At 43.1% G+C, this 26598-nt stretch overlaps 1 protein-coding gene across 3 annotated transcripts in view; it reads left to right on the top strand.

The window, feature by feature from the left end:
• The first annotated feature begins 1523 nt into the window (after nucleotides 1–1523).
• PIEZO2 (piezo type mechanosensitive ion channel component 2) overlaps nucleotides 1524–26598 on the top strand; it is a 343011-nt gene continuing 317936 nt past the window's right edge. For all 3 annotated transcript variants that reach the window (XM_054724315.1, XM_054724314.1, XM_054724313.1), the window contains exon 1: nucleotides 1524–1587. In XM_054724315.1, coding sequence (XP_054580290.1) covers nucleotides 1524–1587 — 64 coding nt within the window. The remainder of the gene's footprint in view (nucleotides 1588–26598) is intronic.

Genomic DNA, 26598 nt, shown 5'->3' with positions numbered 1-26598 from the left:
AGAAATGGGGAACTACCTGCTCTTTCCCCAAAGCCATGACAAACAACAAAACATGAGGCAAAAACAAGATTATCCCAAATGTGCAAAGTGGATGCACATCTGAACCATGATGCCCATTCTTGGAGACTTGGGATTTCCCAGAGCCTATTGAGAGTTGAAGCTACTCACAGGGTTAAAGATGGACGGGGTCCCTGGTCTGGTTGTATTCTTCTGAATCAGTACAAGTGGGTAAGTGTGGTGCTAGCATGAGTGACAGCCCTATAAAGTTGTGCAAACCCTGACTGCTCTCCTGCTGCGCCTGTGCATAAGCATCGTAAGGTTCCTTGGGTTTGGGTAAGCTCAGGGGCGCGACCAGATCCCAGGGTGTGTGCCTTAGGTGCCTGCAGAATGGCAGGACCCAGCAGAGCTTCGGGTCTGCAGGAGTGAGCCGTGGTGGAGGGCGCAGAGCACCCACGAGCGAACCATAAAGTCCACCAGACTGGAGAGGCCTGGCCTCTCCCTCTGTGTCCGCGCCGGGGTTGGAGACTCGCCCACCGCGCCCAGGCACTGCGCCCGCCTCGCGTGCCGCGCAGGGGCGGGATCCCCACGCGCCGGCTCCGTCCCATTGGTCCCGGGCCACGCCTGTCCCCGGGAGAGGCCTCGAAAGTTTCATTGAAGGTGGAGAAGTGCGCGCCCGCGGGGTAGCCTGGGCTGCGCCACCAGGGCGAGGCTGCACCGGGGCGGGCGGGGGGCGCGCTGGCATCTGGGCGGCGCTGGGTTTTTATTTCTATTTTTTAAAATTGAGGCCATGGAGGAGGGAGTTGGAGCCTGATCCACTCCTTGTGAGTTCGTCTCGCTTTCTGCCCACGCTCGCACAATTCTTTTCTGGTGACAGAGGGATGGTTCTGTGCGCCTGGTAGCTCCCGCCCGGGTCTCTCCAGCCCGAAACTGGGAGGCGCAGGAGGCTGAGCCACACCGCCGCCCGGAATCCGCCGCGGCGCCGCTCGGGGGGGCCCCCGCAGGCAGCTCCGAGAGCCCGGGCCGAGGGTCGCGCAGCGGACTGCGTGGGCGCGGGCCCGGCCCGGCTGCCGAGGTACGTGGGCTTCAGAGGGGATTCCTCGAAGAAAACTCCCCTGCCGCCCCTGAGCAACGCCTCGGGAGCCAGGCAAAAGCGTAGCACGTCCCTCTCGCCCCCTTCCTCGCCGCGCCGCCTCCCAGGACCCTCCCAAAGTGCCTCGGCGCAGGGCTCCGGACCGGCCCACCCGCGGAAGAAGCCGCTGCCGCTGGACTGGGGAGACGACACTTCATGGGCCGGCCGTGGAGGGCCGGGCATCTGGGGTGGGGGCTACCTAGAGCCCTTTGAGGATCGGCCAAGAGCCCGGAGCGCGCCCTCGGTGCGGACAGCGCGGCGGCCCCTCCAAGGCGATGACCGAGCGGCCTCGAGCCGCCGGCAGCAGGAGGCCCTAGGCGGGCATGGGCCTGGCACCCCGGTTCTAGAGACCCTCGAGACTCGCCCCTCGGCTCGGAGTCGCCCGGCTGTCGCGATGGCCTCGGAAGTGGTGTGCGGGCTCATCTTCAGGCTGCTGCTCCCCATCTGCCTGGCAGTAGGTGAGTGCGGTCCGCTCGCCCAGGTTGCTTGGGAGGGTGAAGGGGGCGCCTGGGGATGGGGGCGGGCTTCCGGGCAATCCTTAGTTAAGGGTTCTAGTGTTCTGGGACTCTCTTCGGGGAGCCCGCGCCGAGGTCCCGGGGCCAGCGGTGTCAGACACGCACCGTCAGCGGGGCTCCTCTCACTTCCCGCGCCCGGGCGCACGGTCGGGGCTCTCCTAAAGGTCCAGCTGCAGAGTCCGGGAGACCGATAGGCATGTGCCGGAGACTGTTGGAGTTAGTCACGTGTGGAATTTCTGTCGTGGAGTGCTCACTGGTGCACAAAGAATGCAGACCTGGCTGGAAAGCGGTTGGGTTGTAGACCCCTTCCCGGTGCAGCGCGGGGTCTTTACTCGAGTCCCCTGCTCCCGGTTCCGAGAGGCGCATAGATACCCACGGTGCAGCCGGAAGGCTCTGAGGCCATCTCTCCCCGCAGAGCCCAGAACTGTGACGCAAGAAGTACAGGAAAACAGTGCCCCGAAGTTGCTTACTTTCTTTTACTTCCACAAAAGCCCCTACAACAAAAGTGTTGGATGCTGACGCTACAGAGGACTGAGACCCTATCCCGTCCAACAGGCGCCGGCCCTTTCAGGTGTTTAAAGGGATCAAGATCGCCTCTCCCTGGGACTGGCGAGGGTTAAGGGAGCTCAGTCACGGATTTCACTCTTTCTATAGGGCCGGGAGAGTGTTGCAAGCAGCTGCGCATCAGGGCTAAAGACACTGGCGGCGTGCTTGGAGCCAGAGAAATTCTGTTTCTCCTCTAATAGACGGTGGTGCCTGTTAGATTGGCGCCCGTAAGGGTGACTGACAGCTCCTTACTTTCCCTTTCCCCTGAAGACTTAGAACCATGTACAAAGAGACACGGTCTTCGCAGAAAAGGCCGCCTTTTCACATTTGCCAGAGGTTGAGGACTCAACATCACACCGGTGTTGTTTTATTTGACCAAGCAATCCATCTAAAGAGGGGTTCTATGGTGTGTTGTGAGGGTCAGTCCCAGCTACCGGGGAGGATTTTGTGATCGGCATGAACCCTCTGAGCGAGCGAAGCGTTTGGAGGGCGCCAGGGCAGGGCACCCGCGGGAAGTCCGGAGGGCGCGCAGAGGGTAGCCGGCTGCGGAGTGGCCGGGTGCTCGCGCAGCAGGAGGGGCCGCGCGCAGGCAGGCTGTGGCCTCTAGTGTGCCCTTTGGGTTTCCGGGCGGGACCAATTTGCCGGGATCTGTGCCCTTAGTAACCACGCATGTAGATGCGGAGGGCAGCTTCCAGGAAGCTGAAGTGGACCCCTAGGCCAGCTGGTTTAAGTTTGAAGAAAAAGGGCTTTGGAAAGCCATTGGGGAAAACAGAGCCGGGCTACCTCAGGTTCATTACACACAGGTCGGGCGCGTCATGGTCTGGGGCCGTCTGTATATCTGAAGCGCCTGGCACATTCACTATACGCAGAATGGAAGCTAGTGCCCCAGTTAACAAGGGCTTCTCCTCCCACAGCCCCTTGCTCCTCACCTCTCTTCTCTCCCTTCCCCTCATGGCCGGGTGGCAGCACTTGGTGACTGCCAGAAGAATTAGGCTGGTGGCTGTCTGCATCTAGTTGAGTGAAAGAACAAAAGGATTTACCCACTGATCGCCAGAGACCTTGCCCTGAGCTTAGGCTCTTGCAGTTCGCCTGCTCTGGATGCTCCGCAGCCATGGTTTGGGGGCCTTGTCATTCTGACTAATGGTTGGTGGGCAACACCACGAAGCCCTTCTGTAGGACCGTGGAGCTCTGCCCTCCAGAGGGACCTGGGGGTGCCGCACTCCCAGATGAGGCGCCCCAGGTGCAAGGCTTGGGCAGGCGGCTCCAGAGCGGCCCAGAGGGAAGTTCCTAGGGGCGCTGGGCGGATCAGGCACCACTGTCCCGCAAATGGGGTCCCGACTGGGTCCGCCTTCCCCTTTCCTCCGCCCCTCCTGGCTTCTTCCTGGGACCCCGTGGGCCCCGTGCAATATTCACACCTTTAGGCTGGGGCCCAAGAGTAGGCTTGCTGCGAGCCCGCACGTGCGCTCCGCGGTCCGGACCTCCGGGGATCTGCTTCCAGGAATTCAAAGAAGACAGACCCCGCCCGCCTGTCATCCTGCTGGGGCTTCAGGGACAGCTGGGGATGGGCCCGGCCAGCACAAGCCTTGGCCGCCTTCTCTTTCCAGCTCATTTCTCTGGATTCTCTGGCGTTTTCTTTGCTAACCTGAGAGGCTAACCTGACTGCGTGTGCCCGTGTATGTGTGTGTCTGTGCGCGCGCGCACTCCCGTGCCTGATGATGATGGTATTATCTGCAGTCTCCAAGGGTCTAGATAGACAGAGCCTGTTGCTCTCCCGTGCTTCCCCGCCCCGCCTCGCTTTGTGTAAAGCTGAAAGGCACCTGGAACTTCGCTCCCTGACTGTAAGGGAGGAGAGCTCCTGGGAAGAAGAGAGGACTTATCCCATCCCATGGCCCATCCCCTCACTTGTTGGTTGCTGCTTGGGAAAGACAACCCACTTACAATGATCAGTGATGCCTGATGCCTTCTAATCCGTGTACTTGAAGGGACAAAAGGGGGCTGGGCAGCCGTGGCCTGATTTGAGCATTCGTTTCTAGAGGAAGTGGATATTTTCAAGGTTATTGGAGGGTTTTCAGGTCTGCCTACTCCCCAGGTGCTCCTAAATCCAATATTCAGGTTTTCCTAATATCCTGGACATGGAGAGTGCAGTGATCCGTTTGCCATTAGAATCGATTTTTACATTTTAACCATCTATTTTTATATCTGGGCAAGGCAGCCTTCAAAGCCAACACTTTGAAGAAGCTTATGTATTTCACTTTAAACCCATTTGTCTAACATCATTGGTGAAAAAATTCTGCAGATTCTCCAGCCTTTTCACCTAATGATGGATGTTAAAAATTAACTGCTATTGTGTTTAATCTGAGCTTACTATTTTCTTTCTTTTCCCCGGTAAAATAAATTTACAGAAATGTGATAAGTGGCTGAGGGCCTCTATTATGCAGGTGTTTTGTGGCTCTTGAGTGCTAAAAGCCTGAGAAAGCAATGATATAATATAACATGTTATTTGCCACTCAAAATCAACATCCAGTGATAGATTTTCCCATGTCAATAGAAACTAGAAATGTTAAAGATCTCCTAAATTATCCCTGACTACTTGGGTAGCCATTCTGACTTTTTTCTTCAAATAATACATTTAAATAAATACCTAGACAAAACTTTTCATAATATCATGCAGTCTTGAATAATTGTTATGACATCTGATCATTGTTGAGCACTTTAGAAATACGTTTACATTTATTTTCTTTTAGCGTGATCCCCCTGTCCCACCCATTTTTAAGTGTATGATCTCAGTCTGTTCCTGGGAATGGATTGGTGTATTTTTATTCACATGCTCCTGACCCAGTCGTTCCATCTTGCCTAGTGATGCCTGGAGTTCCCTTAATGTCTTGCCTAGAAGAGATGACAACCATTTTTTTAAAAATATTTTTTATTGATTTTTTACAGAGAGGAAGAGAGAGGGATAGAGAGAAACATCGATGAGAGAGAAACATTGATCAGCTGCCTCTTGCACACCCCCTACTGGGGATGTGCCCGCAACCAAGGTACATGCCCTTGACCGGAATCAAACCTGGGACCCTTGAGTCCGCAGGCCGACGCTCTATCCACTGAGCCAAACTGGTTTCGGCTATGACAACCATTTTTAGGGATGCCTGCTTGGACAGAATAGATTGGTCCAGGAGGGGCCAAGCCATGGTAGCTTAAGCATCAATAGCTTATGCCTTTCCCCAAATGAGGGAACCAGAGTTAGGAGAAGACAAAGCACAACAGGAGACTGTGTAGCAAACAGAAAGAACCAGCCAACTAACTAGTATTCTGAAAAAAAATCACACTTGGATAATAGTGTAAATACAGGAAGAATCTCTAAAATTCCTTTTAGAGGTAGTTGGATTAGAATTTGAGCAAAAATATGGAGTCATTTTAAAAATATGTATAGGTATGGCTATGTAAACATCATTTTCTCTCTATTGTTTAATATATTGCCCTCTCTGTAACATTTGTCATTTTGAAATCACATTTACACACACCCCAAGCATTCACATGGAGCCTGCTCAGAGTTTAGAGTCTCCCCAACCTCTGGCGAGGCTCTCAGGGTCAGGAGCTTTCAGTCACCGAAGGATGCGCTCACAGCATTTAAAGTCACTTTCTTTTCTGTCACACCTCCTTGGCCTTATATAGGTAGATCATATTTATCACTTTCAGAAAAGTAAAAATTGAAAAGAATTAGAAATCTGTAGTCTAATTTTAAAATAAAATATTTTATAAACAGAGATGGGCATGGTCACTGTGTCAGCTGGGCAATGGATGTTGGAGCTGTGTGTCCACCCTGTCATGGGTATGTTGCTTTACAAAAAAAAAAAAAAATCTTGCTCATAGTCAGAGGTAAGTAAGATGCTTTAAATTTTACCTTTGGGGGAGGGCTTTTGCAGAATATATAATTTTTGTTTACCTTGTTTTGTCATATAAGATGGTAATGTTTTCCTATTAAAACTGCTATTTTTGAATTCTCTTTTTTTTCTATATTGGTAGGTACAAATATGCATTACACTAGGGTATTATAGATGGGCGTATTTAAACTTTTTTTTTGTTTTTGAATTTTACCTCATGACTTGGCAATTTAAGAGACCTCTATTCACATCCAGGCTTTGCCCTTTACTGTGTGAGGATAGAGTTGTTTTGTTTCTCTTTTCTTCTGTAAAACGGAGATATTAACATGTTCTTTAGATGTTTGTGAAATAGTGTGCATTACACACCTTATATAATGCCTGACACTCTGCAAGTGCTCAGAACGGCAGGTATTATTATTATTGCATTTATGAAGATGAGTAGAAGAGCAGGGGTGCTTGAGGAATGTGTTAGTAGAAGTTAACAAACCAACAGGCAGTAACATGAATCATAAGGAGTCGGATACTTAAGTACCTTGGACTTATATGAAAGCAATTTAATACCTTTCTAGAGCCAAATTATGCTACTAAAAATTGTGTGTGTGTGTGGCAGGATTATTATTATTGTTTAGTAGTTTTACTCATTATTTTATGTATCTGCGGTTGTATTATCCTATATAATAAAAGGCAAATATATAAATAGACTGAATGGTGGAATGACCAGTCGCTATTATGTGCACTGACCCACAGGGGGCAGATGCTCAATGCAGGAGCTGCTCCCTGGTGGTCAGTGCGCTCCCACAGGGGGAGTGCCACTCAGCCAGAAGCCAGGCTCATGGCTGGCAAGTGCAGCGGCAGTGGCGGGAAGCTGGCTGTCAGACATCCTCCGAGGGCTCCTGGACTGCAAGAGGGCACAGGTGGGGCTGAGGAATCCCCCAAGTGCACAAATTTCTTGCATTGGGCCTCTAGTAGTTAAATAATATGTACTCCCTAGAACTATACTGCCAGTGTTCAATTCTGTCTTTATGACACTATACCATAATTTTCATAGTTTTTATTTAATACTAGAGGCCCAGTGCACAGATTTGTGCACTGGGGGGTCCCTCGGCCTGGCCTGCTCCATCTCACAATCCTTGGGGGATGTTGGACTGTCAGTTTCAGCCCAATCCCCACAGGCCAGGCCAAGGGACCTCACTGGTGCATGAATCCAAGTACCGGGCCTCTAGTATGCATATAAGATCTTTGGTTAATCTCTTCTTGCCCTCCCCCTTACCCTCTGAGATTCATCAGTCTGTTCCATGATTCCATGCTTGTGTGTTGAGCAACTGCCCCCTGGTGGTCAGTGTGCATCATAGCTACCGGTAGAACGGTTGAATGGTTGCTTAGGCTTTTATATATATATATATATATATATATATATATATATATATATATGATTTTATTTATTTAATTATTTATATGGTGTCCAAAAAATGTATACACACAATTTGAATAATTATAATGGTGGTGTTTATTAAAAGGCATTTCATTTTCAAAATTGAGCTATCAGCTGTTAAAGTGTATATATATTTTTGGGACACCCTGTATTTTCACATGACATTTTCCTTTTAGATTCTATGCTACTAATGGTTAATTGTATATGAGTTACACAGTCATAAAAATATAGCATTATATTTTTTCCATAAATTTTCAGAACTTAGAATTGTGTAAGCGCACCTATATATTTCAGAGCAACTGAATAAAAACAATATGATGACACAGTCTGTATAATGTAAAACATTAAATTTTGTAGATTTAAACAGTTGCTTTGTGGACTAGGAATCAAGTAAACAAAATAAAGCATATCTCTCATTGAATTGAGGCTAAACATAAGCTGTGCTGGGAAATATTTGGCTGAGAGAGAGAAGCCTATATGAGGCTTATCACAGTCACCCTCCACTTGGCCTTTCAGACCCATCAGGACATGGCAGGATCAAGAAGCATGAGGAGACTTGAAGTAACATACTAACTATCTATAGAAAGAGTACATCATACATACAGCTTTTTAACTATTTCATGATTTTTAACTGTCCAATCATTATCCAATGGGCATAGAATATGTAGCTAAGTTATTTTTTTAAAATTTAAGAGTGATAACATACAATTTTGCATTATTTAAAATTTTGGGTGTACTTTTAAAGTATATATAATAGCAATTAAAAAAATGTTTTTCCAGGCTCCTGCAGAATTTACAATTTTTGTTTGCCTTTGTTTTATCATATAGGATGGTAATGTTTTCTGATGAGTAACCTGATATTTTTGAATTCTTTTTCTTTTTCTTTTTCTGTATTGGTTGGCACAAATATGCATTAAACTGGGTTATTATCGCTAAGCATATTTAAACTTTTTTTGTATACAAATTGCAAGTTATAAATATATTTTCCAAAAAAAAAAAAAAAAAAAAGAGAATAGATTTGTTGTATCTGTGTGGTTAGTTCTGGCTTTCTGTTGCAATTTCTCCAGACATCTTGGGGGTAAAGATTTGCTAACTCTTTAACTGCTCTCTTAGGAAGTTTTTTTAAAATTCTATTACACAAACTCAGATAATTCTCCCCTCACTGTTTTTTTCCAACTCTGAACTCTCCACTCCTCTCCCTCTTCTTTTTAGATTTGACTCTGTAAACACCAAGCATCTTATCGTCCACCTGCAGGCTTCTCGGGTGTGCACCTTGCAAGCTTCCCCTCTGCTCTTAACCTGCCCATTTACAACAGTACTGTTGGTGCCACTGCGCCTTGGGTGCAGGCGCTGTCCAAATCAAGTACCTCATTCACAGACAATCCTCTAGGTTTGTCTTTGCTCTTTATCTTGGTCAACAGCAGTGTTTCCTTGGGTTCACATCCTGTGTGTCCAGCAGCGTTGGAAAACCTCAAGCTTACTTCTTGGCTTCTTCACATCCTCCCTGTGTGCTGAGCCAGAAGTGCCTTGCACAGCTCAAAGACCTCCAGGATCTATTCTGCAGTTAAGGGGCTTTTCTTGGTGTCATTTCCATTCCAGCCTTCGCTCAGTCAAGGCAGGAATTATTGCCACCCGCCCAGCAAGTTTGTATTCTTGTCCTGGTAACAAGTAAATTCTTTTCCCCAGTTGATGGATGGCCCTTTCAGCCGGTTCTAAGCAAAGATAATCCTGTTTTTTCCACAAGTTCTCTTTTCAATATAAATTTCTTAGGGTAATGGGGCTTAGACAAAATAAATTGTATATCTCTACATGATAGTTAAGCTGTAGGTGAATCGAAGCTGGATGCTAACTGCTCTAGGAGGTTTCCCAGGGAGGCCATCACTGCTCTTGCAGCTGTTGCATTCATCCATGTGGTTCAAGATTGCCTGTCCCCATGTCTGCATCAAGCTGAAGGTCGGAGGCAGCAAACCCAGACGGGACAATCTTTCCTCACCTTCTAAGGACACTACCTGGAATTGCATGAATCACTTCTGCTCATATCCCATTAGCCTGCATTTAATATTATTCACCTACCTAATTGCAAAGGAAGCTGAGAAATGTCATCTATATTTTGGCTGGTAATGTGCTCAGCAAAAAAACAAGACAAGTGATAAAGTGTTGTGGTAAAGAAAGAAATAATAGATATTAGCATAGCAATATGGGTTTGTGCCTCCTGTAGATGATGGTAACTTAATGTGCCTTATGGACACTGCTGATTTTTCTACCCCACCATCCCCACTTTACTTCTACACCTATAACTAGACTCAGCTACCAACAGGTTCCTAAAAGTGACATACAGGCTGTGATTAATGAGGAGGTATACTGCACTCCAAAAGAACTGCATGGATTTCCCCATTTATACAGTCAGAAGTCTGGGAATATGAGTGGAAATGAGTGTTAAGGGTGTGGGATAATGGTGGAAGGAACATAAAATTGGATCAGAACAAATTTATTGATGTAGGACCACTAAACAGAGATTCTGGATTTACTGTTATAACTTGAGAGGTTGGAAAGGGCTCTCACAGCTTAGTTGTTTGGCTGAAACAATGCTAAATGAAGTTAAAATTTAGCAAGACCTTCCTTGGTATACCTGTAGAGGAAAGGGGTCGAAAGGCTTAGGAAGAGTGGAATGGTAGAGTGGATGTATCATGTAAAATCCTGCTCACCCACCTTGGGAAGGTCCAGAGAACACCGCCTTCATTATGACTGCGAGAAATAAATTTGTAAGGGGAGCCCCGGCATCCTGGCTCTGTGCTTGCTCTTCTCTGTAGGTCAGAAATTACAGTGGAAACTGCTGCCACTAAACTGGATCCCTTAAGTGCAATGAGGATATTTGGATCTCGGGTGTCAGGGGCCACCAAGTGGCCCACCTAATTGCCAAAGGCAAGGTGCTCATGGTTACCATAATGGACAATGGAATCAAAGCAGTAATCAGCATAGTCTTACTTCAAAAGACCTATGGCATTTAGCTTATTGGTCATGTGTTCTTAGAAGTGAAATAGATAGACAACCCACTAAATGCTGACTTGATCTGTATAAGTAAAGAGTTCTAGGCCAAGTGAACGAAAGTCTGATTTGATTCACCAACACAAAGGGTCATTGCCCCTCAATCAGTCACAAGACGTGAGCCAGTTTACAGACCCAGAAACTTTGAAAGAAGGACTTTGGAAGAACTTTGCTTAGAACTGTCTACAAGGGCCATCTCTCAACTAGAAAAAAGAATCTGCTTGCTACTAGCTCAGAATACAGACATGATGGGCTGATTGCCAAGCATGGTATTGAAGGTGGGAATGGCGACAATGGTTTGCCTGATTTGACTGAGCTAAGGCTGGAATGAAATTGACACAGAGAAAAGACCCAAGTACTCTTAACTACAGAAGAGCAGACAAGGTCCTCTCAGGAAGGATCCCATTAAGCTGCCAATTACACTTTTATTCCACTTTCCCCATCACATTTCTTTGAATAACAATTCTCTTTATTTAAAATGTAAATATTGCCTGGCTGCGTGGCTCAGTGGTTGAGCATTGACCTATGAACCAGGAGGTCATGGTTCAATTCCTGGTAAGGGCACATGCCTGGGTTGCAGGCTCGATCCCCAGTGTGGGGTGTGCAGGAGGCAGCTTATAAATGAATCTCTGTCTTTATTGATGTTTCTATCTCTCTCGCCCTCTCCCTTTCTCTCTGAAATCAATAAAAATATATTTAAAAAATAAAATTAAATATTTGTGGAAAAAAGACCATTTGTTATCCATATGTTAGTATAAGTTAATTCCAATAGCTTATTTTCCTCATATTACCTAGTTGGGATAAAATGGACATTTTAACTGAATGGAGAAAGAGAGTTGTTAAACGGTGGGTATAGGGTAGGTATGGTCTAGATCTCATGGGTATTTTTAGGGAGTCATAACATCATTGGGCATTTAGGGGTTTACCAAGAAGAGTTCTGATACCAAAAGTAGCACATCTTTTTTCGGGCTAGCTCTATACACAGGAAACAGGACATAAAAATTCTTTCTCATCCTCCTTCCTGTGTTTGTATCAACATGGTTTCTGACATCCAAGGGAAATGCACTGTTTTGATTAAGAGCCCCAGCTCTAAAGCCTGGATGTTTAGGCACAGATCTTGCCCTGTCATACCAGTTGTGTGTTTCATCTCTCTATTCTTCAGTCATTTCACCGGTTAAATGAGTTGATAACAGTAGCACCTCTTTCAGAGGACTGGTGCAAGGCTTAGATGACAGTGCTTGGTGCAGGGCCTGACCCGTGGTAAATACTCAGTACATCTTAGTTATAATTATTAGTTCTAGACTCAGAATCAAATCAGGCATTATTATTAGTCAAAGGCTAGTCGGAGGACTTGCTCCTCAAGAGCGACATAGTTTCCATGGGCAGATCACTTGGAGTTCCAATCGACTTCCAAGTAAGCTCTGGAACATGATGTTATAATAAATCAAGGACTGTCTGGTCCCCCCAACTTTCCCGGTCAGATTTGCTGGAGGCCTCTGTGCCATTGTTCATTGTTACTTTTAAAACAATGTGACTTCGTCTCTCCTTCTTTAATTCTCCTTTCCTGGCTGAATGAATTGTTTCCTCTGTGTCCATCTGGCACTGGGTTCATATTATCACAGAGTTTTGTACTTAGTTATATAATTGCTATTTTCCCTTCCCTGCATCTGCAAATTCAGGGATGCTGTGAGATTCTTGATATCCCTAGCACATACTAGTACAGTCTGCCTTCTGAAAAAGAGTCACATTGTTGCTAATGTAGTTAGGTCTATGATGGTTGCATCTGTACTGAACATGTACAGAATTTTTTCTTGTCATTATTTCATAAATAATAGGGCATAACAACTATTTCCATAGAATTTAAATTGTATTAGGTATTGTAAGTAATCTAGAGGTGATTAAAAGTATGCAGGAGGATGTGTGTAGGTTATATACAAATACTATGCCATGTTGGATAAGGGTCTTTAGTATCCTCAGATTTTGGTTTGTGCATCCTGGAACCAATCCCCCTTGGATACCAAGAAACAGTTATTAAAAATATATATAATTGTAGGGTTTTCCGACTATAAAATTGTGTCCAATCATTATATTTTAGCTGTCCAGCAAAGGCTATAACACACAGTGAATATTGAAGAAATATTTGCCAGCTGATTAATCAAGAAATTCATGGACTAAATATGTTTTCTCTTAAATATCTCAGAAGTTTGAAAATAGGGTTAGGTCTAGCATCTTACAGCTATTTGTTTTGATGTCTTTGAATATAAATTTCATACCAATTTAATTTACATTCTCTCAACTTTCATAAATGTGGATTTTGTAGCATGGCGATTAATACCTTTTACTTGCTTTGCAGTGATAGAGAAAATCCCGTTGGACAGTGGTAAAGCTTGACTACAGCATCACCCTTGAAGTGCATATTATTTTTTAAAATGTTTTCTGCTCTCCGGGAACCACACAAATCGATGTCTTCTGTTGTGGTCAGATGTGCTAGGTCAGCAGTTTTGGCCACAGGTGCAGAACAGGAGGAAGAAGGTAGAACCTTAAGGAGCTGTACTTGTGAACCAAAGCCCTATGGGAATGAATTGTAGACCTCTGCAGAATTAGCCTCCGCTCCTGCCATTCCCCCTTCTTCTGCATTTCCCAGGCAGTACCTGCCTGCCGCCCTTTCCTCTTCCATCAACGTGAGGGTGAGAGGCCACCTTCTGTGGGCCACAGGAATGTGTGCCTCTGTTAGAGAAGATGGGCAGCGAATATCAGGACCCTGTCCTGAAGGTCTAGTGATCAAGCCTCAATCCTGTTAATAGTGAGCTATGTGACTTTGCCAAGTCACGGAAACTCTATTCCTCCAATTACATCATTTGAAAAATGAGGTGTTCACGGCTAAGAAATGTTTTCATGATTTTCACAGTAATATTTCTGCACATAACTTTTTAAATATTAGAAGGTCTGACTATAAAGCACTGCTTTCTAGCCAACACAGCGGCATTTTTACATCTAAATTTTTCTCGTCCCTTAATGGCCATCAGACTTACATTATTTCACACTCTACCTCAAAGAAATGTTAGAAACCGCTAAGGAAAATAATTTTGTATCATGTTAGACACTCCATTGAGGATGTTCAGAGCAGTTGGTTCGAAGGAGAGACAATCTAGCTTAGGTTTTGGCAATTCCAGTATTTCAGTGATTCTCCCTCACTTGTTCCCAACCCAGAATCGCAGGCATCTCATCGGTGATGGTAGTAACCAGAACAACAAAATGAAATCAAATTTGGTTTAGAATTAGCTGTGTGAAGCTTTGCAGAAATGAAAGAATTTTCCCACCCGGAGTTTATGATCAGACATGCCTATAAAGAAAAGCAAGCCACACAGAGTTATTAATTGAGGCCAAATGAAACTGCAGGGGCATAGAACTTTACAAATAAGATTTGAGTCAGAGAAAGATATTTTGAGTCAAAGTGTAGCATTTCAATGGCCTTGCAGACCTCATGAGATCTCAGCTGGACAAGCCTGCCATTCAGCAAAGGAAATGGGAGGTGCACAAAGACCACAGGTGTATGTAGGGTAAGTAAGAGAGTGGCACTCGCTGGCGCTGCTCTCACCTGGCTTCAGTTCAAGCTATGAGCTATGGGCCTGTGAGCTTCCAGCACTTCAAGGCCTCCCCCTCCTTCTCTCTTCCTCATTCTCCTCCTCTCCTTCTCTTTGTTCCTTTTCCTCCCCTCCTCAACCCCTCTTCTTCCTCCCTTCTTCTTCCTCCTCCTCCTTCTCTCTTCTCCCACTTCTCCTCCCCATCTTCCTCCATCTCCTTCTTCTGTCATCTCCTCTCCCTTCCACCTCTCTTCCACTTTCTCCTCCCCTCCTTCCCTTTGTGCTTTTCCTCCCTTCTCCAACTCCCCCTCCTTCTTCTCTCCTCCTCCTCTTTTTCTCCTCTTCTACTTTACCTCCTCCTCTTCTTCCTCCTTCTCTGCCTCCTCTTTCTGTCATCCCCCACCCTCCTCCACCTCCCCTTTGCTCTACTCTCTTCCATCTTTTTTAGACTAAAGATTGGAGCTTGCCCACCCTAGGCTAATCCTGACTCTTGTTGGCGCTGGGGCCTGAAGTCAGAGCCAGGCTCTCCACCCAGCACCAGGCAGAGTTGTTGCAGCACACAGCCTCTGGTGGGTCATCCTCAAGGTCAGGTTACAGGGCTGTGGGAGGAGGGATGGTAATAAAAGGGGGCTTGTTTCTGGTGAGCCAGTATTCCAGAAACCTCTAGCTCCCTAGAATTTTTCATTCACAACCACAAACCTCTTTAGCAATACTTTTTAAAGCATCATCACTTTTGCTGTTGCATTGCCTAGAGGCACACTGCATTTTCGACCCACAGTGGTATTGCCTAACAATCCCCACCTCATTCACTGGGCTCAGTGTATAATTACTTTGGGTATTTTCCAAACATTAAGATCACCCTCAACATGCAATAATTTCCCACCATCAAGGTTTTTTAAAAAGGATGTGGCACAAGCCCCGAAGGCATTTCTTAAAGGGGATATACAAATATTTTGAGCATTTATCTTTAGAATAAGGGCATATCTTTCCAAAGTTACTACATAGAAGGAAACAAATCTCGGGTATTGGTTATCTGTTCAATACATCATACATGGATTTGCATATTAGATTTAGTCCCCAAAGGGATATTTAAATGTAGTGCTGATCTTCCAAAGAGAGCACGGTTTGCTAGTCAAAAAAACTGTTTAGAGTATCTTTGCACAACATGATAATGTATCATAAACTTGAATATTCAGGTAGTGCATTTTCTTAAAAAGAACATATTTGAAGTAGAATTTTAGTAATTCTACTTTGTTTCTTTCCATCACATTTATTTTTAGTCATCCTCTGATTTTGACCAATTTTTCTTGACCTCTCTCATTATAGATTTCTCAGAATTCACTAAAATGCAGTAATCCAAAACTGTTTCATAATGTGCCCAGCCTTTCCTACCTTAAAATAGCACTGGCTTTTGTTTACTCCAATGTCAAAGAAAACTCACATCTTGTTTTCTTCTGTTGATTCATATCATTTTGACATTAGTGCTTTCTAGGTTTCTTTTTTTGAATCTTGCCCAAAAGGAGTTTGACAACGTCCAAAAATGTTATCTTTGCCCTGGCTGGTGTGGCTCAGTTGGTGGGTTGTCCTCCCCTATACCAGGAGATTGCAGGTTGGATTTCCCCACTGGGCATGTAGGAGGCAGCCAATCAATGTTACTCTCTCACATCGATGTTTCTATCTCTCTCCCTCTCCCTTCCTCTCTTTGAAAACCATATATATATACACACACACACACACACACACACACACAAAAACAAACAAACAAACAAGCAAACAAACAAAAAACACCACAAAAAACCCGCATCCATGAGAGAGAAATATTTGCTGGCTGCCTCCTGCACCCCTAATAGGGATCGAGCTGCAACCTGGGTATGTGCCCCGACTTGGAATCAAACTGGCAATCCTTCGGTGCACAGGATGACATCCAACCAACTAAGCCACACTGGCCAGGGCAAAGCTTATGTAATCTTATTAAGCAATGTCACCTCAACGAATTCAGTAAAGTTTAAAAGTCAGAGCGAGAGATTTGCAGGTCGCCTGAGGCGTCTGTTCTAAGTGCTGGACCCTAGGCACTGGTTTTCCTGTGCTCGTCCTCCCTGCAGCACCATGTCCCCTCCACTGCGTGCTGTGCCAGGGTCCAAGCACCTGGGGTTCTTGTTTCTATGCTAACAATCAGCTACTAGGTGTTCCTTGAAGGTCTTTGCCATTTATTCACTCATTCTTTTGTGTATACGCCTATCAAAAAATAATTAAATTGCAGTTGCTTAGTAGCACACCCACCATTTAGCACCACAGTGCTTACATCTTCTTGGTATTGTTCCTGAACGAGTCAGAAGTTAACCTTGGTTCTGGTTTGTTTTTAACATTTTTCTCTGGAGAGTGCAGGTGTCCATTTGACATGTGGTTACAGAAATACAAGGTTGTCTCTCATCAAGTACAGGTTTAAAGTTGATAGACGCTTAGAGCGACAGAATCTCCGCCTAAAGCTGCACGGTAACCTGTCCAAACAGTTTAGCACCTTCCCACTCCCCCATTTTACCTTCAGTAGTAACCGCTTCCCCACCTTCTCCTTCCTGCCCCCTCCTCCACTGGCTTCCAGGACTTTCCCAGCAGGTTGAAGCGGGAGGGGAAGAACATGGGCTTTCTAGTTGATCAGAGCAGGTTTCAAACTTTTGCTTAACTCCTAGTTAATGATAAGACGAAGACAAGTTGAAGCTACATAACTTCTCTGAGCTTCAGTTTTCCAACCTGAAAAAATGGCAAACATAACATCGATCTAAAAATAGTTGTAAGGATTAAATGAAATGATATAAGTCAGGCACCTAGCACAATGCTGACAAATTAAGGGCTAACACAATGTTCTATTGTTTCTCTTCCTTAGTCGGCCTGTCCCACCCCACCTGTCCCCTGGACACTGTACCCTGAATGTAGCTTTGGCTTCTATGCTTTGGAGCCTTTGGAGTCAAGGGAATGTTATGGGCGCCCCGTGTTTCCCCCAGAGACGGTTTTGAACTAGGAAATAAGCTGTTAACCAGAACGATGGAGATTCTGAGCTGGAAATTCAGTGACTTATGAGGATAAAGTAAGGCCAATTGTAGTTTTATTTATGGTGGTAAAGTAAATTTTCTGAGAAGCTCATCGTATTTTAAATTCAGTTATAATTCTTTAAAGTGTAATTTACACTTAGGCTATTACTCAAAGGGTAGGAAATAAGGTGGATTTGTCTTAAGTAATGGTAGGTATGGATGAAGGTTGCTGAATGATGAAGTATCTCAGGCTTGCTATGCTAAACTATCTTGATACAATATGTAGTAAATAAAACTTATTTTCATGTTTTATTAAATATCAGAGCCATATATCTGATACTTGAGTTGTATTTCTTGTGTTTTTCTTTTTCTTATTGTAAGTTCAGACATTGAACTTTATAGCCATAAAACATCTTATATTTTAAGTTTTGAAATCTTAATTTTCCTACCTAATTGTAATTCTTGTGATACTTGAATTTAGTGAACCTATTTCCAATCTGAGTTAAGTGATACCACTCAGGTAATTTCATAAAAAACTGAGTGGAATTGGATAATTTCCTTTGTCTTTATTACCTGGTTCTAATTAAGTATGTTAGGTGTCAGACTCAGTGCCAATGAGTATTTTTTTAGGATTCCTTTAAAGATAGCTTATTTAGTTGGATAGACTTAATAATTGTAGTTTTCTGATTTAAACATTTTGAAAGAATTAACAGTGGATGATTTTGTGATAATTGCTAGATGATTCAAATACTGAGAATTCTGAAATGGTATGAAAGACTATCATACTTTACACAATTGAAAAAGAAAAACTTCAAAGACATGATACAAATATGACTATGTATCTATAATAAAAATTAATAATTTCCTAAAAAGTGAAAAGATATTAGCAGAATTATTATTAACTTAATTTAATATTGTATTATAAGGATATTTTAAATACCTTGAGGGTGTCCAGAACTTTTTCACATAATGTCAAAATTCCTACTGAGAAGAATATTTTTAGTCATGTATCACAGAGATTTCCAGTACCTGTGGACAGTGGCCTATGCAATTTCACCTTAACTCCTAGTAGAGTCAGGATGAGTTATATGAAGTCCTAATATTCTTCCCCGGTGTTTAAATCTGAATTTGCAATTTCATGGCAGATCCCGCAGGCTTATTGCAAATGTAGGATCCTCTTAATTTCCAGGAACAGATGTTAAGGGCCAAAAGTCTCACCACAGATCTCCTGTGATGTATTAAAATAAATGGAAAAGACTCACTGAGTGCAGAGTTTGTTCTGAATTTGTTTATTAACATTTGCATATATGATTGTTACCTAACAGATGTTAAGCCAATTTCTCCATGTGAGAAAGTAATGAGCGAATAAATGAAGTTGAGCTTTGGATATTTTATCAATGTGGAAAACAATAATTTGTCAATTCAGACCTGATGCCTTAATTAGAATAACCGACACAATCAGGAAATGCAAACACTCTTGCAAAAGTCATACATATTTTCATGTGGTTACGGCCATTAATCTGGGTGGTTCTAGAGTGGGTCAAATCAAGGCACACCTTAATTCTGTTTAAAATATAAAGTGATTTATGGGTGCTTCTCACACTCTCAAAACTTTTTTCTCTTCACTGTCAATTTAATACTATAACCTGGAAAGTCACTACATAAAGTTAAACAATCACCATTTTATTGGCAGCCTACCTTGGTCTGGTCCCAGCTCCGCAACACAGAATCTGTGTATCACAGGGCAAGCATTGAACTCTCTGCACCTCGGCTTTCCCATACACAAAATGGAGATGATTATAAGACCTACCTAGTAGGATTGTTAAAAGGATTAAACTTAGAAGTGCCTAGAGTATTTTAAACTTAAATATGTAAAATATTTGGAGTTTATTATATACCTTATTTTTTAATCCTCACCTGAGATATTTTCCATTGATTTTTAGAGAGAGTGGAAGGGAGGGGGAGAGGGAGAGAAACATTGATGTCTCTCAGACCGACTAGTTGCCTCCTGCACGTGCCCCACTCTGCCCCACTGTGCCCCACTGGGCTGGGAGTTGAGCCTGCAACTGAGGTAGGTGCCCTTTACTGGAATCAAACCCAGGACCCTTTAGTCCGAAGGCCTACACACTATTCACTTCGCCAAACTGGCCAGGGCATTATATACCTTTCCTGTGGAAAACTTGAAGTACTTGAAATATGAGAAATTATTTGTAATAGTTGATCAATTTACTTAATCTTTTAATAAAATTTAATGTTTCTGCTTTGTGCTTGTGACTGCTAGTGACCATGGGGAATGCAAAAGGAACGAATGAGCTGAGTGAGAAACCACCTGGTCCTCAGTCCCAGGCTTTTTGCATGCATTACTTCTTATTCTTAAAACTCCCCTAAGTAGGTGTTAAATTTCATTTTGTAGATTCAAAGACCATGTTTTAGACACTAATAGCTTTATGTTAAAGTGAAGAGAAGATTCCAAAGATTCCAGCTCTGTTCTGCTCCCCACGCAACTGTTTCTAACAGGCACAGGCCAGGGCTTCTAACAGGCACAGGCCACAGCAGACGAGCTGGATTCTAGACATTGTCGTTGTCCCTTCACATGCTAACTTTGCAATCCTGGGTAAGTCTGGTCTTGAACTCTCAGCTAATAGAGTTCCACTATCTATCTCAGCTCTAGTGGCATGTGATTCAATTGCTCACAGGGAGAGTGGGAAATGCCACCCCAGCCATTTCAGGGGTGACCTTGTGGCTCAGAGAGAAAGCTACTCATTAAATCATCTACTGCTCTTTCTTTCCCAAGGGGCTCTTTGAATTTTATGATGTAATTCCTATCGGGAAATATTTTCATTTTACATTGACTTTCAATATCTTAATGTAGCATTTTATGACAGTGAGATATAAGGAAGAATTTCATGATTACATATTTTTGAGAAATGCTGGACTAAATTAATATAAATGTTCTTTTTTCTTTATGAGAAGACTGTTCAGAGCTTAGTATATAATGCAAATTGTGAATTTCTTAGAATTTGGTATAACCTACAGTGTTTCCCAAACCTATGTGACCACAGAACTCCGACTTGTTTCCTTTGGCACTGGTGTTCTGGGGAGAGCCCATTGGAAAAGTGCAGGAACTTTGGACTAACTGGTAAACCAATGAAAGCATTTACTTGGGGATGAGCGCCTTTCAGAAGACCCCCAAATCTCTTTTTAAGTGTGGATATGAAGCCAACTCTGCTTGATGGTCACCGTCACACCTACTAGAGGACAGAAAATTTTGTCCATTGAGTATTTTAAATGATGGTGGAAAGTGACCAAGAAACTGAACAAAATGTAGGAAAAAGAGTTCCTGGTGTGTGAACAGTGGCTCTTTAATAGGCCTAGGGGACACTATGATGAAAAAGTCGTAGTTTTTGCCAGCTGGGAGCTCATAGTTTAGTGCGATGCAATGAGTCCTAGAATAGCTTAAAGGCAAGGAGAACAGAGAATGGAGGGCAAGTAATACCTGGTTAATAACAGACCACACCTTATCCCTAAGACCCACTATCAGATAATGATATAAGGAACAAAACTGACTGAAAAAAAAGATTGTGTTGACACTTCTGCAAATATTTACTTTAAAGCAGGGACTAAGACCTTAAACCAGGGAAACAAATCCCAACTGTGAAGTTCTATGCATGGGTTACCTTGATACAGGCCTTTTGTGAACAGGGAGAGGAAGCGACAGATCTCCCAGCTGCTCCTGATGTTGTAAGGGCTGGGCTGCCCAGCTGTTCTACTTGTACAGACTGAAAACCAATATATTTGGGAAGTAACTAGAGTTCCACATACTTTGGTTTGGGGTGAGGATAGCACTGCATGGATAGAAGTCCATGCATTAGTAGATGTGAATTACTCTATTTGTATTTCTCGGAGCTTATCTCAGACATGCCTAGCCACTTCATACAATCAAGTTGATGAAAAGCCAGTGCTGGCAAAGGCATCTAAACACTTCAGAAAAATTGGCACTGCTCAGAAAGAGGATCCAAAGGTGCTGTCAGCAGGACTAGAAGGTTGTTCTGTCTTAAGCTAGAGTCTATTTCTTTGGCATGGAGCTGGGGTTGCTTAATCTGGCTTTTAAGTTTCTTTTTTTTTCTTTCCTTATGGTTACAATAGGACTTCATGAAAACAGAAGGCTCTTCCCTAAAGGGTAATCCTGTATTTAGAATGGAATGTGTCTTGGTTTCCTCAGACATATTGAGGAAACAATGCACCAACTTAATGAAGTGTTCTGGTCTGTTAGCACTAAACATGACTTCTGTCAGCTAAACAGAGATGTAGTTGTATATGTGATAGGAATAACTTATTTCCTTCCTTGAGTATCTTGAGAAGATGTCAAATGTTGGATTTTAAAATTGCTGAAATGCCACATTAATCATTGCAAATTTTATAACAATGCTGCTGACTTAATAAAAGTCATCTATCAGACACATTGCAGTTTATGAAGCATGTTCATAGACTTTTTGCATTTTAAGCTTAAGAAGGACAAACTGTGGTTTTCTTGTTAATTTTAGTGTTCACCTCATCTCCCACTCTGGAGGACTGGCTGTCTATATTTATGTATGCACATGCATGTATGTACACATATGTAGTATATACAGGTGTTCTTTCATTTAATATTTGCAAATGCTCTGTGAAGTACGTATTACTATCTTGAGCTTACACACATGAAATGGAAGGAGAAAAATAGGTTTTACATGAGAAAATAGAAGCTCAGAAAAATTAACTTCCTTTGTGTGGTCCAATATCAAGAAAGTGGTGGGCCTGAACCTGTGCCTCAGCTATTCTTTTTGAAATTTTCGTCTAGTGTGCATTTAGCTAGTGATTCTCTACAAGTATTTACTCTCATAAATGCTCCAGTCTTTCCATCTATGTTCTTAATTTCTGCCAGAGTGACCTTTTAAAGTCCATGTACCGTCCGATGCTTAAAATATAGCATTAGCTTTTAGCTTAGGGTGCATCATTTATTCTGAGGGGCCTGTGAAGGAGCCAAGATTTCCTGCTGGACTTTTTTCTTACTCCACCAACAGGAAGGACAGCACTATCCTCTCTTTGAGGGTCTCAAACTGGGGCTTGAACCCTCCTGGAGTCAGGCTTCTGCTGGCACACTGATGCTTGTCCTGGCCACTGTCTAAAGGGGCAGATGGAGTGAGGTCATGGCACATCCCCTTGAATAACTACCTGCATTCGGAACTGCTAGGGCCTGAGGTGTTCAGCATTCTGCACCTTTCTTCAGGAACACCTGCGCACTCACATGTGTTCTGTAGATATTTTCAGCTAGTGTTTTGGAGTGGATTTTTTCCTATTGCACAGTGCTGTTATATTTCTATGGCCTGGCACAATAAATGATAACTTGAGCACACAGAAAATGTTGGGAGGAACTAGGAAATTTATTAATTCATTGTCTTCTTCAATCATGTTGGGCCTTTATATAGTAGCTGTTGTGATCCTAGAAAGTCACTGAATGGTCTTATCTCAAGTGGCTTAGTCTATTAGGCACATGTTTAGTAACTTTAACATATTCAATGGCTGTTAGCCTGAAATACTCATTATTGGGCTGTTGTTCATTCATTTATTCAATAAATAGGTGTTAACATTACCTACTGCCAGGCACAGTACTACCCTATACTTTTCTGTGCTCTGATTAGTTTACCTTTATAGTAAATTAGACTGTGTGGATCTCTGCATTGTGTAGAGATTAATTTAAATTTGTTTTTGTCCTTGGAATGAAAGGATTCAGTCCTAAGTATTTGGTGGTCAGCCTTTACACTAATACAGAGTGGTCTCTACTGATTAACCTAATCTGGTGAAGTTTTACTTGTCTAGAATATTGATCAGCTTTAATTCTCAGGAATTAGATGATTAAGACATTATTCTCTTTAAAAATCCAATATTTAAGGATTTTATAAAAATTAAACTATCAGATTATTATAATTCTTACCATTCTGGCTGCTTTTGAATGAATACAATTTGATCCAAGTTTCTTGTAGACAAATTTTGCTGAGTTCATGGACAATATTTCTGAGACTTTCCCTCCTCAGTAATGTAACTAATGAATTTCACCTCATTTAAAATCTACTTGTAAATAATTATTTTGAAAAATTTATTTCAGATCTTTGGTTTGTTTCCTATGCAATAGTGCCACAAATTCCCATGACATCAGTTCTAAAATAAGGAGTCCCATCATAGAGATGGAAGCTGTGTGTGACTGTCTGTTCTTGGGCCAAAATTTAGGGGAAAGAAAATGCTAATTTTAGCTTTCCAGATAAAATTTGTGAAATAAATTCTTGTAATGATATTCATTGCCATGACATCTGCTGTAGGAGGTTATCAGACAACTCATGGCTATCTGTTTAAGTCAAAACTTTTGGAAGGTAAATCTTGATAATATCTATCTGATACTAGAGAATTTGAAAAGTCTTAAAATGAGATTGAATGAAGTCTTCTCATTTGATGCATGCTTTTATATGAAGTTTGTACATTCAATTCACGATATAATTGAAACTGGTATTGAACAAAGAGAACTATCTACATGTCAGTGAGGTGATCATACCTGCATTTTGGTCATGGGAATATGTACAAACATATCCTCTCATTGCTGGATCTAATACTGTAAGAGGCAATATTTCATTGTAACACATTTGGTATCATTTCAGACTGTAAAAATCTTTTGGAATTCAAATGAAAGACTTGCCAAAAGATATTTTGGAATGTTGGGGAGCACAAGATATTTAGTAAGCAGAATTCCTTAGGTATGTAAAAATAAAATAATATTCCATCAACTTTATTGATTAATGAAAAAACTGAGTTGAAATAATGTTTTACTGAATTTTATATATACATATTTTTAATCTTTATTGTTGAGATTATAATAGCTATCCCTCTTTTTTTCTCTCATTGCCCCCCTCCACCCGGTTCTCTGCCCCCAGGTCTTCACCACCCTATTGTCTATGTCTATATGCATGTATGCATATAAGATCTTTGTTTAATCTCTTCCCGCCCCCAAACCCCCCTTCCCTCTGAGAATTGTCAGTCTGTTCCATTTCCATGCCTCTGATTCTATTTTATTCACCAGTTTATTCTGCTCATTAGATTTCTTACTCATTTATTTTGATTTTTAGATTCAATTGTTGATAGGTATGTATTTGTTGCCATTTTGTTCATATTTTTTATCTTTTTTTTCTTCTTCTTCCTCTTCTTAAAGAATACCCTTCAACATTTCATATAATACAGATTTGGTGGTGATGAACTCCTTTAGCTTTTTCTTGTATATGAAGCTCTTTATCTGACTTTCAATTCTAAATGATAGCTTTGCTGGGCAGAGTAATCTTGCTTGTAGGTCTTTTCTATTCATCACTTTGAATATTTCTTGCCACTCCCTTCTGGTCTTCATAGTTTCTGTTGAAAAATCAGCTGAGTTGTATAGGCATCCCCTTTTAGGTAACTAACTGCTTTTCTCTTGCTGCTTTTAAGATTCTCTCTTTGTCTTTAGCCCTTGGCATTTTAATTATGATGTGTCTTGGTGTGGTCCTCTTTGGGTTCCTCTTGTTTGGGACTCTCTGTGTTTCCTGGACTTGTAAGTCTATTTCTTTCACCAGGTAGGGGAAGTTTTCTGTCATTATTTCTTCAAATAGGTTTTTAGTATCTTGCTCTCTCGCTTCTCTGGCACCTCCATAATGCAAATATTGGTATGCTTTAAGTTGTCCCAGAGGCTCCTTACACTATCTTCATATTTTTGGAATCATTTTTCTTTTTTGCTCTTCTGGTTGGGTGTTTTTTGCTTCCTCATATTTCAAATCGTTGATTTGATTCTCAGAATCCTCTACTCTACTGTTGAATCCCTGTATATTATTCTTTATTTCAGTCAGTGTATGCTTAATTTCTGACTGGTCCTTTTCCACTTTTTTTTGGAGGCTTCTAGCAGATTCTTGAGTAACCTTATAACCATGGTTTTGAACTCTATATCCTGTAGTTTGCTTTCTTCCATTTCTTTCATTTGTGACATATTCCTTTGTCTCTGCATTTTGGCTGCTTCCCTGTGTTTGTTTCTATGTATTGGGTAGAGCTGCTATGTCTCCTGGAGTTGGTAGAGTGGCCTTGTGTAGTAGGTGTCCTATAGGGCCCAGTAGCTCAGCCTCCCCTGTCATCTGAGCTGGGCACTCTAGGTGCACCCCTTTGTGGGCTGTGAGCACAATCTTGTAGTTGAGACTTGATTGCTGTTGGTGTCACTGGGAGGAATTGACCACCAGGCCAATTGGCTATGAGGACCAGCTGCGACTACAGTGGAAGAGCTGCTGTGCAGGAGACACCCCTATGGAGCAGGACTTGCTTCAGTGGGGCTTTGGTGCTCACTGAGTCTGCCCCTTGAGTGTGTCGCTTATGGATGTGGAGAGTTGTAATCTGGTATGGTCTGACACTGACCACTGGGTACACTGGCTCTTGGGTCTCCAGGGAGGTGCAAAGTCAGCTACTGCCTGGGGCCATCCAGCAGGAGCTCCAGAGAGATCTGCAGATTCCTCCTCTTTGTATCAGGTTTGGAAGTGCCTGGATGAGGCCCAGCTGTGAAGCAAAGCAGGCTGGTGCTGGTGCCAGGTCTTGGGCCTTTTATTGATAGGTTTGGGGTCTCCTGACCCAACTGAAGCTTGTTGAGAGATTTTAGCCTGAGCAAGGAGAGGCCATTTGTATGCAAAAGCTACTGCACACAGCTTGGGTGGGGTTGTAAATTGGATGAGGCAAGGTCTTAGGGAATCACCAGGGCAGAGCAAACAGAAATGGCTGTCAGTCAGCCCTGCTACTAGGGAGGTCCCAGCTGAGGAACAATGATCCCTGCGTGCACCTCTGTCTGGGAGAAAGCTGTCCCTGAGTTCCTGCCCAGATGCCAGACACTCCAGTTCCTCCGCGTATGTGTCTGTTTTCCCCAGAACCTTGTCCTGGTGCTGGAGCTCAGAGGAAGTGCGACCTTGTAAGTTCAGTTCATGGTGCTGGCCTTTTAAGAGGAACAGATGGGGCTCCAGCAGCCTCTGTGTCACTGAGCCCCAATTCACACCAGCTTTTATAGCCTGTAGTTCTTACTGTCCATAGGGACTTCATTTTCCAGCTCTGGGACTTTGGCTGGGGATCTGGTGTGGGGCTGGGAACCCTTGCTCCTCCGGGCGGCCTCCCTCCCAATTAAAAAAGCAGCACTAGTGGGTGCCGGACCAGCCCGTTCTGAGCCTCTGCACCTCCTACCAGTCTCAGTGAGCTTTCTTCTTTACTTCTCTAGTTGTAGGACTTCCATTCAGCCGGCTTTCCAGTGCTTCTGGATGATGGTTGTTCTGTATTTTAGTTGTAATTTTGATGTGGTTGTGGGATGCGGCAAGTATAGGTGTTGACCTATGCCACCATCTTCCTTTCCTAAATGAATTTTATAT

Source organism: Eptesicus fuscus, chromosome 12 (genome assembly GCF_027574615.1).
Source record: "Eptesicus fuscus isolate TK198812 chromosome 12, DD_ASM_mEF_20220401, whole genome shotgun sequence".
NCBI lineage: Eukaryota > Metazoa > Chordata > Mammalia > Chiroptera > Vespertilionidae > Eptesicus > Eptesicus fuscus.
This window is presented reverse-complemented; position numbering and strand designations above follow the sequence as displayed.